Source organism: Centruroides sculpturatus, unplaced genomic scaffold (assembly GCF_000671375.1).
Source record: "Centruroides sculpturatus isolate CEXI.00-Female unplaced genomic scaffold, Cexi_2.0 scaffold1629, whole genome shotgun sequence".
Lineage (NCBI taxonomy): Eukaryota > Metazoa > Arthropoda > Arachnida > Scorpiones > Buthidae > Centruroides > Centruroides sculpturatus.
Genome location: NW_019386002.1, coordinates 89911 through 104338, shown reverse-complemented (window position 1 = coordinate 104338; position 14428 = coordinate 89911). Strand labels below are relative to the sequence as shown.

The following is a 14428-nucleotide window of genomic DNA, read 5'->3' as shown; positions in this document are numbered from 1 at the left end:
TCCCGATTATACGTCGCTTGTTAAAAAAGTATATGGAAAAATAAAAATCAAGTTTAAGTCATTTTATTCGACTTTACGTCTGTCCGCCACAAATATTGAAGTCGTAATATCACTAGATAAACGTTTAAAGCACATAAAATCATATTAAAATATATACAAGTATGTACTGTATTTACAGTACACGCATTCGTAAATTTAGATTACTTTTTTTGTACTATATTAAAAACTAAAATTTATTTGTTTGTAAGCTTAAAATAGATTTTTATTAACCATATATTATTTAAAATGCTTTCCTAGTGATAAGTAGATTTGGAGACAGGTAAATTCGACTTACGTCGTTTTCCTGGAACCAATTACCGACGTAAGGCGAGGTATACCTGTATATAGAATCACCTCTTTGTAAACAGTACGAGTATTTTCTAAGCTTTTTAGATGCTAAGTGGCTCTTTTCCGTGCTCATTATGAGTATGGCCTATCCCAGGTATGGCCAACATACGGCCCGCGGGCCAGATTCGAGCCGTCTAATAAATTTATGTGGCCCGCGATTAATCTTTCAATGTTAGCTACTTAAGTCCGAATAGCTCGATAAAAAAAATTCTGACGCCTGAAAAAAAAGGTCAACAACTCATTGCACGTTTAGAGTTAACACGCCATTACAAAATCTCGTAAATACAGTGTAGAATGTTGATAAAGCATGATAATGTGAAATCTCTGTGTACAATTCAGTCTCTACGGGTGACACCACAATGAGATCTCGCACCACCTCAAAATCTTCCTATGGCAGCCTCTGGTTTGGTCCGTGGATAAAGTTTTCTTTCCAATTAAGCCCGGGGGCAAAAACTGTTGGCCACCTCTGGCCTATCCCACGATATAGGCGAAGAGTGGTAAGAGAGGTAAAAAGCCAAGAAAACAGATTGTACACTCACCTTCAATAGCGTCTCCCGTGACGTCCTCTCGCTATCTGGCGACGCCCAGTCTATTCCTGATGTTGTGTAGGTGAGGACAGGGTGAGGTTGCTGGTCCCCGCCTCGGCTCTCCTGGTGGTCGATTACGAAGGTGGTGTTGGCGCCCGATGTCTGAAAAATCACATAATCCAGGTTTCACATCCTCAAAGAAGTATCCTTTGGTCACGCGCACTATACGCAAGCTGCGCTACTCACTGGGCAGTCGCCATCCCCCTGCCGTTCGTCTTCGTCGTCATCGTGCATGGGGACGTCGAAATAGTGATCGTCAGGCGGCAGATGTTGATCCACGGGCACACCGATCGTCTGGAGTTGGAGACCATGGTTACCGGGGCTCGGGTACATGGCCACGATGTCCCCGATAAACTACCGGAATTTTGCCGACGTTGTTGGCAACTGGAACAGGAACTGCGTCCTGTACATGTACAGTGCATGCAAGCGTAACTCTGCAGGCTCCTATCCGTGCGGAGCGACTTGATGGACTTCTTCAGCCAGCAATTTCTACACTCGATGTTCTGAGTGTGGGGATCATCGCTATTGACGAATCTGTATGGAGAAAAAAGAAAAATGTCACTTTTCAATAACGTCCATAATTTCTTTCACTTAACACCGCACAGTTTTATCCTCCTTACTTCCTAAGGTCCTGTTGCCAGTAATTAATGGTTTTGTGTTCGGAGAAGCCCATCGTCATACAACCGCAATATTGGGCTGCTCTGTCGGAAACGATGATGAAACCAGGGGCGATGTATCTGTGCATGTGGCTCCAGAAAACATGTTGGCTCTTGTTGTCCACCTGAAAGAATACGAGAAAATTAACACAAAACTTTTAAAATGCGCTTAGTATTTTTCTTGGATTTCGACGGAAAGTTTTCCAACAGCTGTCGCAACTTCACACAAAACTTCCACTGAAACTAAAAAATAAAAGGAAATAATGTTTGGCTATTACTTACATGCTAGTATAACACCTCCCGCGTTTCCTGACAATAGGCACCGAATATAGTTATTTGGGTGCCTATAGTTACGCGGCCGCGGTTCTATTTTCGTCTCTGGGTGAAGGTTTCGTCGATCTGAAAAGAAAACATATGAATATAGATGTAGACATTTCGGCAAAGTCAGAAACGTGGGTCGATGGTCACCTTGACGTGCAACCCTTCACGAAAACCTCCGCAACTTTCCGGCAGAAGTTATCGCTTGAGCGGGGGCCACGCCGCATTCCTCCGCGGTGACGGTGACCGGCTCCTGCTTGACCTATGCATAAATTAGCATCAGCGCCTGTAAAATACAAACAAAACACATCTCATATACACATACGTCATCTTAAGCGGTACGATCAAGGGTACCAGTGGACATGGCCCGCCAGTCGGTGCCGCCAGTCCGTCTTCTCATTTTCTTCTTTTGTTGTACTTTTCACAGCGGTAGATGAATCCAAACCTGTCAGATGGAGCTGGTTCCTTTCGCATGGTGCCTGAAAATTACGACAAACATTGAAATAGTTTGGAAAAATAGCAAAACGCCACTCCGGGAATATTGGCTGTTAATGTTTACCACTACTACTTCTATCAACTCGCGTGTTCAAATACCGTTACATATACCCGTGTACAGGAATCAAGGAAAGGCTTACCACAACACAAAGGAAGGGCAGGAATCAAGGAAAGGCTTACCTGTACACTTAGGGCATGGTGGGATGAAACCGGTTAGGTCTTGATGTATCACGAGTCCTACAAGATGGCAAAATTTCTGGGAGGCCTCTTTTGTGGGAAGGTAGTGAAGATGTTAAATTTTCAAAAATTGTAGCGGGATCCACAAGACGCTGAAATATCGCAAGTTAACTGCATGGTATACAGCACGAATAAATACTGGGTGCGAGACTACGAAGGCGAGCACGGCTTATATAACCTCAGGGGATGCCGCGAGTCAGGTGACCCCGGCACCTCATTGGGCCTACGGACGCGCAGTATCTGTATTGCTGAGGTAGGGCCATGTGACTAGGTCGTCATGCACAGTGACTTCCTCAGCTTTGCACGCCTGAAATATGAGTTCCGAAGTGTTTCTAGCATAGTGACATGGTGGGCCTGTGCAGACAGAGGTCGACTGGTCCGGAATTCGCATCCCGGTTCAGATAAGACGATTAATAATATAATTAATAATAGTTAGTTGTATTTACAGGCAACAGATGGCGACGACTTCAGGCAGGAGATGTGGCCCGCGGGTCGTGTGGAAAGGGAGACAGCAGTGGCAGAGAGGACAGATCAGAGAGGTGCGCGCGCTTTTTTTTGAACAGTAGGCATTCCCTGACTTCCCGAGACCGCGCCGGCGATGTTCTGGAGGTTCCTTTTGGGCGCTGTGTCATGTGACCGGAAATGACGTAGCGATTCTTTACAGGGCTCAATCTCGTAAAGGGTCGCGCGTAGAGGTATGGTTCCTCTAACTTTTTGTTCTCACAGGGAGTTCTACAATTTGGGGGTCGCCAACCCCTCATTCGGAGCTTGAATTGTGCCAAATTATGAATTTTAGAGTAGTTAATTATTTGATGAAATGGCAATTAAAATCCAAGTTGATTGGGATTGAAAAGAAGTACTGTAATAAGATATATTGATCTTGGTCATAGAAATCTTGATGGTGACGATACATACTCCCATGGCAACACAAGCACTTGTATTTTTAATTACTGCAGTCAACAAAGACTGGAAAATTCCTGTTGGGTACTGTTTGATTAATGGAATACAAAGCACAGTTAAAGCTACGTAATATGGTAAAACAATATTTAGAGAAATTATATTCAGTTTGTGCTCATGTAATTGCAATAACATGTGATGGATCTGCATCAAATATTTCAATGAATAAAGTATTGGGAATTAACTTTGATGTAGAAAATTTGAAAAACTGGTTTTATCACCATTCAACATAAGAAATTAAAGTTTATGCATTTCTTGATGCAGCTCATATGTTGAAATTGATGAGGAATCTTTTGGCTGATCTTAAAGTTCTAAAGATGGGTGAGAATGGTGACAGAATTATTAAATGGCAATATTTTATTCAGTTATATAACTTACAGAATAAAGAAGGTCTTCATGTCTCAAATAAACCAAAATCATATCATATTGAATAGTGGAGACAAAACATGAAGGTAAATATAGCAGCACAGACATTAAGTAGATCTGTAAGTAATGCTTTTATATTTTGTAAAAAAAATTGCATAGAAGCCTTTAATAATATTGATGCAACTGCTGAATTCACATTGAAAGTAAATGATATATTTGACCCGCTTAATTCTTGTCACCCAATGGGGAGATGGACAAAGAGTCCAGTCACAAACAGAAACAAAAACCAATGCTTAAAAATTATTAATAAAGGAATTGATTATTTCAGAAAACTGAATGATTGTAAAAACTGTCCACTTCAAAATAGAAGAAGGAAGATTTCAATAATTGGTCCAATAATTGATTTAAAAAATATAGAACAAATAGCAAATTAATATGTTTGGAGTGATTTTTCTATAATTCGTATTAACTATATGTGTCAAATGGAAAATATTAATATTTTTATAGGTGCACAATTAAGACAAATGTTTACAAAAATGATTATATTTAAGGACAGTGATATATTATTATTTTTTAAATATGATATACACTATGTATAATATATTTTGCATTTCACTGTAAAACTTTATGCTTAATATGTAATGTAATGTCGATATGTGTGTATTAAAATTAATTTTTATTATTTGATAAAATTATTGTAATTTTTCATTTGTAAAATTTTTCTAAAAATCCAGAAAACTTTGCTAAAAAATTGTAATTTTATGAAATAACTAGCTGTTACCCGCGACTTCGCCCGCGGAGGTTTTGCAAGCAAACACCATTTATATTCATATTTCAGCAACCGTAGTAATTGTTATATAATATCTACTGCCGAGAATGATGAGAATTGCCGAGAATCAAACGAACTATTTTCAATTTGATCAATTTTCTGGAACGTTTACAATCGTTCTATAATCGAACCAATATGCAAAAAGAAATTCGAATTTAAAACGGTTCGAACATTTGGTTAAAAAATCGAAATATATAAAAATATTTATAACAATGTCTGAAATGTTATTAATTTAATACACCTAAGTACTCAATGAAGACTAAACGTTCTTGAAAACAAAAAATCGCATCTAAAATAGTACAGTAGAAGCCGTTCTTCCGGTTAAGCCTTAATGCTCTCCCTCTCCTTCCGCTGAAGAATTTCGAAAAATCCCTTCTTAGTGTGCGTTTCCATGACGTACCCTAACTGTGTACCAAATTTCACCTCTTTAGGTTCAGCGGTTTGCTCTGGGCGATGATGAATCAGTGACTCAGTCAGTCAGTCAGGACAAGTAATTTTATATATTTAGATATAATAGAATTAAGATCAATTTTCCACAATATATTTCGATACATTGTATATGTAAAAAAACAACTTCATTGATTTTATATAAATTGCAAAATATCTTCAGTTATCATTAACTTAAATTTAGTCAACTGATGGAGTCCACTTCAACTGTCATGGCTGCCGCACTTCAATTCGCCTCAGCTATAGTAACCGGTTTAGCACTCTGTAATTCTATCTCATTGGTCCAAGTACAATACGTCCATTACAGACGGGCCAGACCCGCAATGGGATCGACCAGCAACATTGAAAATGGAAGCTATGCCATACAAGTTATGGCGTATGAATCGGGCTTTCTTGTACGATTGAGGCTGTAATGCCAATGTTCAGATTCTGACTATGCTACCCATGGTTAAACTACAGGGATTAAATTGGGATTAGACCAAATCTTTCATAGTAATAGACTAATACCAATAATAAATGGTGGAAGAAGATGCTAGCCTTCCAATTTAGAGGAACCATTTCGAATTCGAGTCGATATAGAAATTTTCATGGATCAATTGGTCTGGATACATTGGGCCTCCTCTCTTACCACTTTCCACCTGTATCACGGGATAGACCATACTCATACTGACCACGGAAAAGAGCCACTTAGCATCTAAAAAGCTTAGAAAATACTCGTATTGTTTACAAAGAGGTGATTCTATATATTTTTTAAAAGACAACACAAATTTTGGAAATATTTATTTTCAATATAACTCATTCAAAATAATAAATTAGTAATTAATAATGTATTTAAAAATTAACACAAAGTTAATATACTTGAATTAATAATTATTTAAAAGTCAATTTCGTTATCGGTTAGTCGCCTTCTCTCTGGATTTTCGTACAGGTCTAATTACGTAAATTTTTCCTGTTTTACGAACAAAATTTCTTTCAGTATTTAAATTCTCGACTGCATCTGGTGCAATTTCTGTATTTTCTGTTCTTAATTGACGATTCGGTCGATTATTCTTCGACAGCAAATCTTTGTTTCCATTTCGTGAATCCGTTTGCTGCTTCACGAAATCGTCTTCTTCGTTCACCCATTTTTCGCTCGCTTTTTCCAAAATTGTGCAGAGATCCACTCTATATTTTTCGAGTTCCTCGCGAGTCGATGCTCTTAAAACAATGCGATTTCCTTTAAAATAATCTTTTGAATTTATACCACGTTCCATAGACGATCTGTCGTGTGCATCTCCAGAATGAGTAACTCGGTTCGAGTTCCTGAAGCTTCCTTTATTCATTTGAAGAGCTGGTGGTAAGTTGTTATGTTCGATGGTATGGACAGTGTAAAGATCGTGCGTTTGATTGCTTAAGGAAATCTTGTTAATTGAGCTCTTTTCTGACCCACAATTTTTACTGGAATTATCATTTCCCTGTGTTTTTATGTCTTGCAATGTACCAGCATCCTTACTCGTCTTTGTGAAAACACGAGAGACGCTTTCCTCTTCGGATGACACACCGGAAGATTTTCGAAAGTCGCAAGTATCATTTTCGTATAAACGATTTTTGTTTTGATATTTGTAGAATCTGGTTTCTTCTTCTTTCTCGGATGAGCCGCCGTCTTCAGGACTTTTAACTTTGACCATCGTCTCTACAGTTTCGGTCCCATTCGACGAAGAAAAATGATACCTGTCCTTTTCGGTTTTCGGTGACGTTGATGTCGGAAATAATAACGGAGTTGTTTCTTCAATATCTTCGTCCTCCAATGTTTCTTCCATTAGCAAAACAGTTTCTTTGCCTGCCTCTTCCGAACTGATGTAAAAAGACGATTCTGATAGCTGTTTTTCGTGCTCATCATGTGGAAGCGAATCAATATCGACGGAGAAGATGGACTTTGGATGTTGGGGTACTTCGCATTTCTTTGGTTTAGACTGTTTTCCGTGAAATATCTTAAAGAAGAAGTACACGAGCGCAGTAGTAAGTAGAAATATCAACGATATTATAAGATAAGCCACCAATACGTTGGATATGGCATGGCCGAATTTTTTTATTACGATCTTCATTTCTTGTTCTGTGAGCTTTCTGTTCACTTTCAAAGCAGTTCTAAAACTGTCTGGAATTTTATTTTTGTCACCTTCCTGCTTTGTTGGACCAATTAACATTGTATTAAAACGATTTTTATCGTCGTTCTTCTCCGAAAATTCGACATTGTAATCCAATTTTCTCGTTTGTTCCGTTCCTCCTTTCTGCTCGATCTCTTTATTTGCGTATTTCCGCATAAAATAAAACTTTTTGTATTTCTTGTAATTTTCTATAAAAGAAGGAAGCTTCGACACTTCACTTCTTGAATTTTTTATTATATGTTGTTCAGTTACACGTCGCTTTTGTTCAAAGTCGTCATGATCTCGATTCTTGTCCATTGGCAATTCTTTATTTTTTTGAATCGATGGTACCACGAGCCAGTCCAATTTTCGAGCTTTCGACTTGCTTCGTGGAACACGGACACCATTTTTGTTTTTAAATTGTGTTGAAAACACATTCTTCAAGTTTTCGTTGTAAGCAATGTCCTCCTCGGTTGGAGAACCGAGGAGCCACGAGCTTGGATCACTCACGAATTTCTTTTTTAGACGTATCCTACAGTTTTGCCCCACAGGAGCATAAATTAAAATAAATAATGGTGAAATAACCATTAATTTAACGCAAATACTCATCTTTTCTCTTCGAAAACGATTGCAGAACTATTTACTTCTGTAAATATTGTTAGACAATACTAGCATTGTTTGCATTATTGAAAACGCAATAATGAAATCGTTTACGGAACTTTATGTATATTAATATTTTTACAGGATTCATGTATACAAATTTGTCATAATCGTAAACACTAATGCCTGTTTGCATAATATTTTATCTATTATCCAAATTTTATTCTGTTGATATCGAAAAAGTCTCATTTATTTGAAGTATCTCATGGTTTCGAACACATGAGGCCGTACCAATTTGGATCTGGATAAACAACTGTACCTAAATTGGCGGACGAGAACACATGGGGCGAGGGTAATGAAGCAAGATCTGATTTATATGGGTCAAATTAACCACAAACATATTTTAAGTTTATATCCGGGCCCTCGTAATGCAGGACGAATGGTGGCGATGATAAAACTCTGGAAGCCTGAATATATAAAGCCCCATTTCTCGTCGCTTGGTCGTCTATTCGTAAATCTGTCTGAACTTAAAGTTGGAAATCCAGAAAAGGCCTTTTAGTGTTCAAAAAGAGAAATATGTCAGCTAATGCCTTTGTCGCCTCGGCTATCCAATCGCCTTAGCGCTCACAGAGTAAGTGGGCCTTCCTCTTTATGGGCATAAAGATGACGCCCGATTACGTTCAATTATAGGCATTCCGATTGGATTTAAATATATCTACTTTAATGGCATAAAATATTTTTAACCTTACCAAAAACGCAATAAGTTTCTTTGCAAAATCAGCGAATTTAAGGTAAGAAGATATGGGCACATCAGATATCAGAAGTCCAAAGAAACACAAACAGCTTAGAAAAGAATTTTTTTTAATATTTGGCCCAGTAAACCTTATATTATACAAGCGATAAACATTTATAAAACAATTAAAAATGTTATAAAAACACAAAAGTCATATTCAATGCTCCACGTTCTTAGAAACACGCGTAACAGATTTGTTCTGTCTTCTTCCGGCGTAACGATAATCCGTAGGAGGATAAGTGTAGTAAGACTTCTGTTTCTTGGTGTGTACGTAGCTCAAATCCTAGCTGGGGTAAGTAGCACGCTGGTAGTTTCTATCCACATTGTTGTTATAAGGCTGATAAACACCCCCACCCAAATTAGAAGCGCTTGAAGAATAAATTGGGACCGTCTGTATAACGTTATAGGTATGGGTACCACTCTATAGTTAGATGGCAAATTTGAGCTTATGAGGCCAATGTTGTAGTCAGCGGCATCGGCAGTGTGATTGTAATTAGCTTGAGTAGGGATCAATTGGGGTTAACTTAAGCCTGAGCAATTTTTTTTGTGTGTGTGTTTTGCAGTGTTATTATTGTAAATATTCGGATCAATAAACGCACATTTTAGTTACTAAGATCATTGTTTTTATCTCATTCTCTCAACTTCAGCGATTCTCACCTCCTCAAAAGCCAGTTACACTCACAAGTTTACAAGACCTATGTATTTAATGTATTAAGTTATAGAGCCATTGATTTTGTTAGTAAGAGTATAAAGTTTATAGTAATAGCATAATGAGACCAAGAGGATATGTATATGAAGTATAAAAATTGTTTGCTACACTATGTTATGAGATTGTAGTTAAAAAGTTTTTATATTATTGATTATTAGAAGACGCCAAAAACCTTAATTTTAANTGTATATGAAGTATAAAAATTGTTTGCTACACTATGTTATGAGATTGTAGTTAAAAAGTTTTTATATTATTGATTATTAGAAGACGCCAAAAACCTTAATTTTAATTAAAAAAAATGAGATCATGATAACTTGTAAATACTAATAACGAATAAAATCATTAAGTCCGTTCCCACTTGCGATACAACACATGATGCTAGTCCCTTCACTTCCCTCTTCCCTTGACCTTTAAGCACCAATATTTAATTAATAGCATCAATCACCTTAATATACAAACCTCCCTGCAAAATTTCAACACAAGGCACAAGAGTTATTAAGCTTCAAACTGGGTGAACAAAATAGATTTTCTCAAACACACGAATATCCATACTTACGAGAAAAAAATCCAATTTTTTGCATTTCTCGACGTTTCAGGGTGCCCTAAATCCGAAAATGTAAAAAATTGATATATCATTGAATATAGTAAATATTTTATTAGTCATTCCTTAGTTATAGATTCACAGATCGTATCTCTTATATTATCACAATAGTATTCAATTAAAATTAATATACTCCAAAATTTCAGAAAATCAGATTGCCATTTACTTTTTCCCTAAATCAAAGAAAATTTTTGGTGGCAAATGTTTTCTGATCGAAGATAGCAAAGATTGGAAAGAAAATTCGCTTGTATGATGTTAGGACATAAAGACATAAAGCTTAAACAAATATTTATTGGCATCCGACAAGGATTTTTCAGATGTAACAAGTTATGGATAGATCCATGATTGATTGCTTTTTTCCTTTTCCAATAATAATATTTTTATTTTGAAAATGTATTAATAAAAATACTAAAAAATTATTGTAAATTATAATACAAGAAATAAATAAGCGAAAAAGTAATATAAAGATGCTATCTTATTTCTAAATTATTTTAAATCCACAAATAAAAGTTTTAAAGATCAATCTCGAATGTCAATTAACATTGGATAATATCGATATGAAAATATTTATTGACATTAAATCCGATATATATATTTTTACTTTGATTCCTATCATATTGTATTACTATTTATATATATTGTTATATAAGTTATTTATATAAGTTTTTATTATAATAACTTCTTCAATATAGTAATAATTCATTAGATAATTAGAATTAAATTAAATTTATTAAACTCAAATCACAAATAAAAACTATTTTACTTAAACATTTAATAAAACAAACCAATTGAAACCGATAAGACAAAAAGCAAACGTGGTTCCGCCCGGGATCGAACCGGGGACCTTTCGCGTGTAAAGCGAACGTGATAACCACTACACTACGGAACCACAACAAAAACGGTCAAGATTAATTTCTTTGAATTATTATTCCGTGTGACATTCCTATGTTATATTTGAATATTTTCAATTAATTAGATAAAGATCAAAATATGACAAAATAACACTTAAATAAGTACATTATTTATCGTTAAATATATGTTGAATAAAAAATTTAATTTTTGTAAATTATTAATTATTAATATTTAATAGAATTATATTTTATTCATTCTATATTTTTAATTTGTAAATTCGGAATATCAAATTGTCTCAGCAGAGGTCTCTGTTTTATTTTGAAAAACGTGTAATTTAACGGGTTCGAGTATCAAAACGTGTTTGTTTTTAAGTAAATAAAATGAATTTTAATCGTATACTGAAACTGAAACAATCGGATTTAAGTTATCTCGTAACGAAACGAACTTTAACGTTTCATCAGTGCAATGAATTTACAGGCAAAGGGAAGAAACTATTAAAAGTATCTTTAATGGATTCCACGTGTATGTGTAAAAGAAACCTTCAAGTTTGTTCCGTATTGGCTGCCAAATCAAAGATGCTTTTCTTCCAAAGTCCGTTTCGATGGTTGAGTGTCAGATTAGATTTATTTAGTTTAAAGATTAAATGGGATCCGTCTTTCTCGCTCTCGGAATTTATTCTTGGTGCTAAACAGGTAATAAATGGAAACAACAAACCAAAATTGAAATGACGCTTTCAGGATTTAATTGCGTTTCTTTTAAATGATAAATATATGTGATTAAAAGTTTGATGTTATATGATTATTAAAAGATTAATTAATAAAGGAAAAGTGCTTGATTAAGGCTACTTGAACCACACTGAAGTCATTTCTGGTAATCTTAATTAAGCAATTTTTGTTTTCTGATTTACATTAACTGTCAACAGGTCTACATAATTTATAATTATAAATATTTTAGAACATATGATCATACATATTGAGTAATTTCTTTTATGTTTGATATTTAATAATATAATTCCATGAATCTTAAATATAAGCAGCAATTCAGTTTATAATAATTTCATGATTTCTTGCATAATGCCATTAAGTGGGATGCATGATTCTTTTCTATGAATGAAGAATGAAAAATCTTATTATCTTATTGGTCATACAATTAGTTATTAACTAATATACACTGCTTGCTCTCTTCTTCATTCTACCCCATCCTCATCCCCTACTTTTCATCACTCTCCCTCTTCCTTCCGAACTTTTCCACCTCCAGGTTATACCTTTGAGTGATACCTGGAGGACTCCCCTCTTCTTTTAATAATAATAATAATATACACTGCTTGCTAGGGAATTGTTACAGAGAAAAATCTATATACAGGTATACCTCGCTTTACGTCGGTAATTGGTTCCAGGAGAACGACGTAAGTCGAATTTACTTGTCTCCGAATCTACTTGTCACTAGGCTAAACCATAAATTACCATTCCGGTTCTGTATTTTATTTATTAATGCATTTTTAATAATATATGGTTAATAAAAATCTATTTTAAGCTTACAAACAAATAAATCTTAGTTTTTAATATAGTACAGAAAAAAGTATTCTAAATTTACGAATGCATGTACTGTAAATACAGAACATACTCATAAATATTTTTTAATATGATTTTATGTGCTTTAAACGTTTTTATAGTGATATTACGACTTCAATATTTGTGGCAGACAGACGTCAAGTTGAATAAAATGACTTAAACTTCATTTTTATTTTTCCATATACTTTTTTGACAAATGACGTATAATCGGGAACGACGTAACTCGAAACGACGTAAGTCGAGGTATGCCTGTAGATTGATTCAAACATTAAATCAATCTGCATAGTTCAATCCAAGATTTCAAAAGATAGTTAAATCAATCCAAGATTTCAAAAAATCGAACATCGCAGTTATGCGCATGTCCGATGCAGGGCCTTAATAAAATTATTCGTGTAATTGAAGCAGGAAACCAATTACACAAATAATTTTATTAAGGCCCTGCATCGGACATGCGCATAACTGCGATGTTAGATTTTTTGAAATCTTGGATTCGAACCTGATGATGACCATTGAAGATGGTAGAAAACATTCNAAAAATTTAATTTTTGTAAATTATTAATTATTAATATTTAATAGAATTATATTTTATTCATTCTATATTTTTAATTTGTAAATTCGGAATATCAAATTGTCTCAGCAGAGGTCTCTGTTTTATTTTGAAAAACGTGTAATTTAACGGGTTCGAGTATCAAAACGTGTTTGTTTTTAAGTAAATAAAATGAATTTTAATCGTATACTGAAACTGAAACAATCGGATTTAAGTTATCTCGTAACGAAACGAACTTTAACGTTTCATCAGTGCAATGAATTTACAGGCAAAGGGAAGAAACTATTAAAAGTATCTTTAATGGATTCCACGTGTATGTGTAAAAGAAACCTTCAAGTTTGTTCCGTATTGGCTGCCAAATCAAAGATGCTTTTCTTCCAAAGTCCGTTTCGATGGTTGAGTGTCAGATTAGATTTATTTAGTTTAAAGACTAAATGGGATCCGTCTTTCTCGCTCTCGGAATTTATTCTTGGTGCTAAACAGGTAATAAATGGAAACAACAAACCAAAATTGAAATGACGCTTTCAGGATTTAATTGCGTTTCTTTTAAATGATAAATATATGTGATTAAAAGTTTGATGTTATATGATTATTAAAAGATTAATTAATAAAGGAAAAGTGCTAAGTTAAGGCTACTTGAACCACACTGAAGTCATTTCTGGTAATCTTAATTAAGCAATTTTTGTTTTCTGATTTACATTAACTGTCAACAGGTCTACATAATTTATAATTATAAATATTTTAGAACATCATACATATTGAGTAATTTCTTTTATGTTTGATATTTAATAATATAATTCCATGAATCTTAAATATAAGCAGCAATTCAGTTTATAATAATTTCATGATTTCTTGCATAATGCCATTAAGTGGGATGCATGATTCTTTTCTATGAATGAAGAATGAAAAATCTTATTATCTTATTGGTCATACAATTAGTTATTAACTAATATACACTGCTTGCTCTCTTCTTCATTCTACCCCATCCTCATCCCCTACTTTTCATCACTCTCCCTCTTCCTTACGAACTTTTCCACCTCCAGGTTATACCTTTGAGTGATACCTGGAGGACTCCCCTCTTCTTTTAATAATAATAATAATATACACTGCTTGCTAGGGAATTGTTACAGAGAAAAATCTATATACAGGTATACCTCGCTTTACGTCGGTAATTGGTTCCAGGAGAACGACGTAAGTCGAATTTACTTGTCTCCGAATCTACTTGTCACTAGGCTAAACCATAAATTACCATTTCCGGTTCTGTATTTTATTTATTAATGCATTTTTAATAATATATGGTTAATAAAAATCTATTTTAAGCTTACAAACAAATAAATTTTAGTTTTTAATATA

General features: G+C 34.7%; 1 protein-coding gene and 1 non-coding gene across 2 annotated transcripts in view; one reads left to right on the top strand and one right to left on the bottom strand.

Moving 5' to 3' along the window:
* Positions 1-10921: 10921 nt before the first annotated feature.
* On the bottom strand, positions 10922-10994 carry Trnav-uac. The gene has a single exon. It is a non-coding gene; the product is annotated as a tRNA-Val (tRNA).
* A 2164-nt stretch (positions 10995-13158) lies between these two features.
* The window catches only part of LOC111613055, a 10713-nt gene continuing 9443 nt past the window's right edge, over positions 13159-14428 (top strand). The window contains exon 1 of the mRNA XM_023354352.1: positions 13159-13558. Within this exon, the coding sequence (XP_023210120.1) occupies positions 13247-13558 (312 nt within the window). The 5' untranslated portion in view covers positions 13159-13246. The remainder of the gene's footprint in view (positions 13559-14428) is intronic.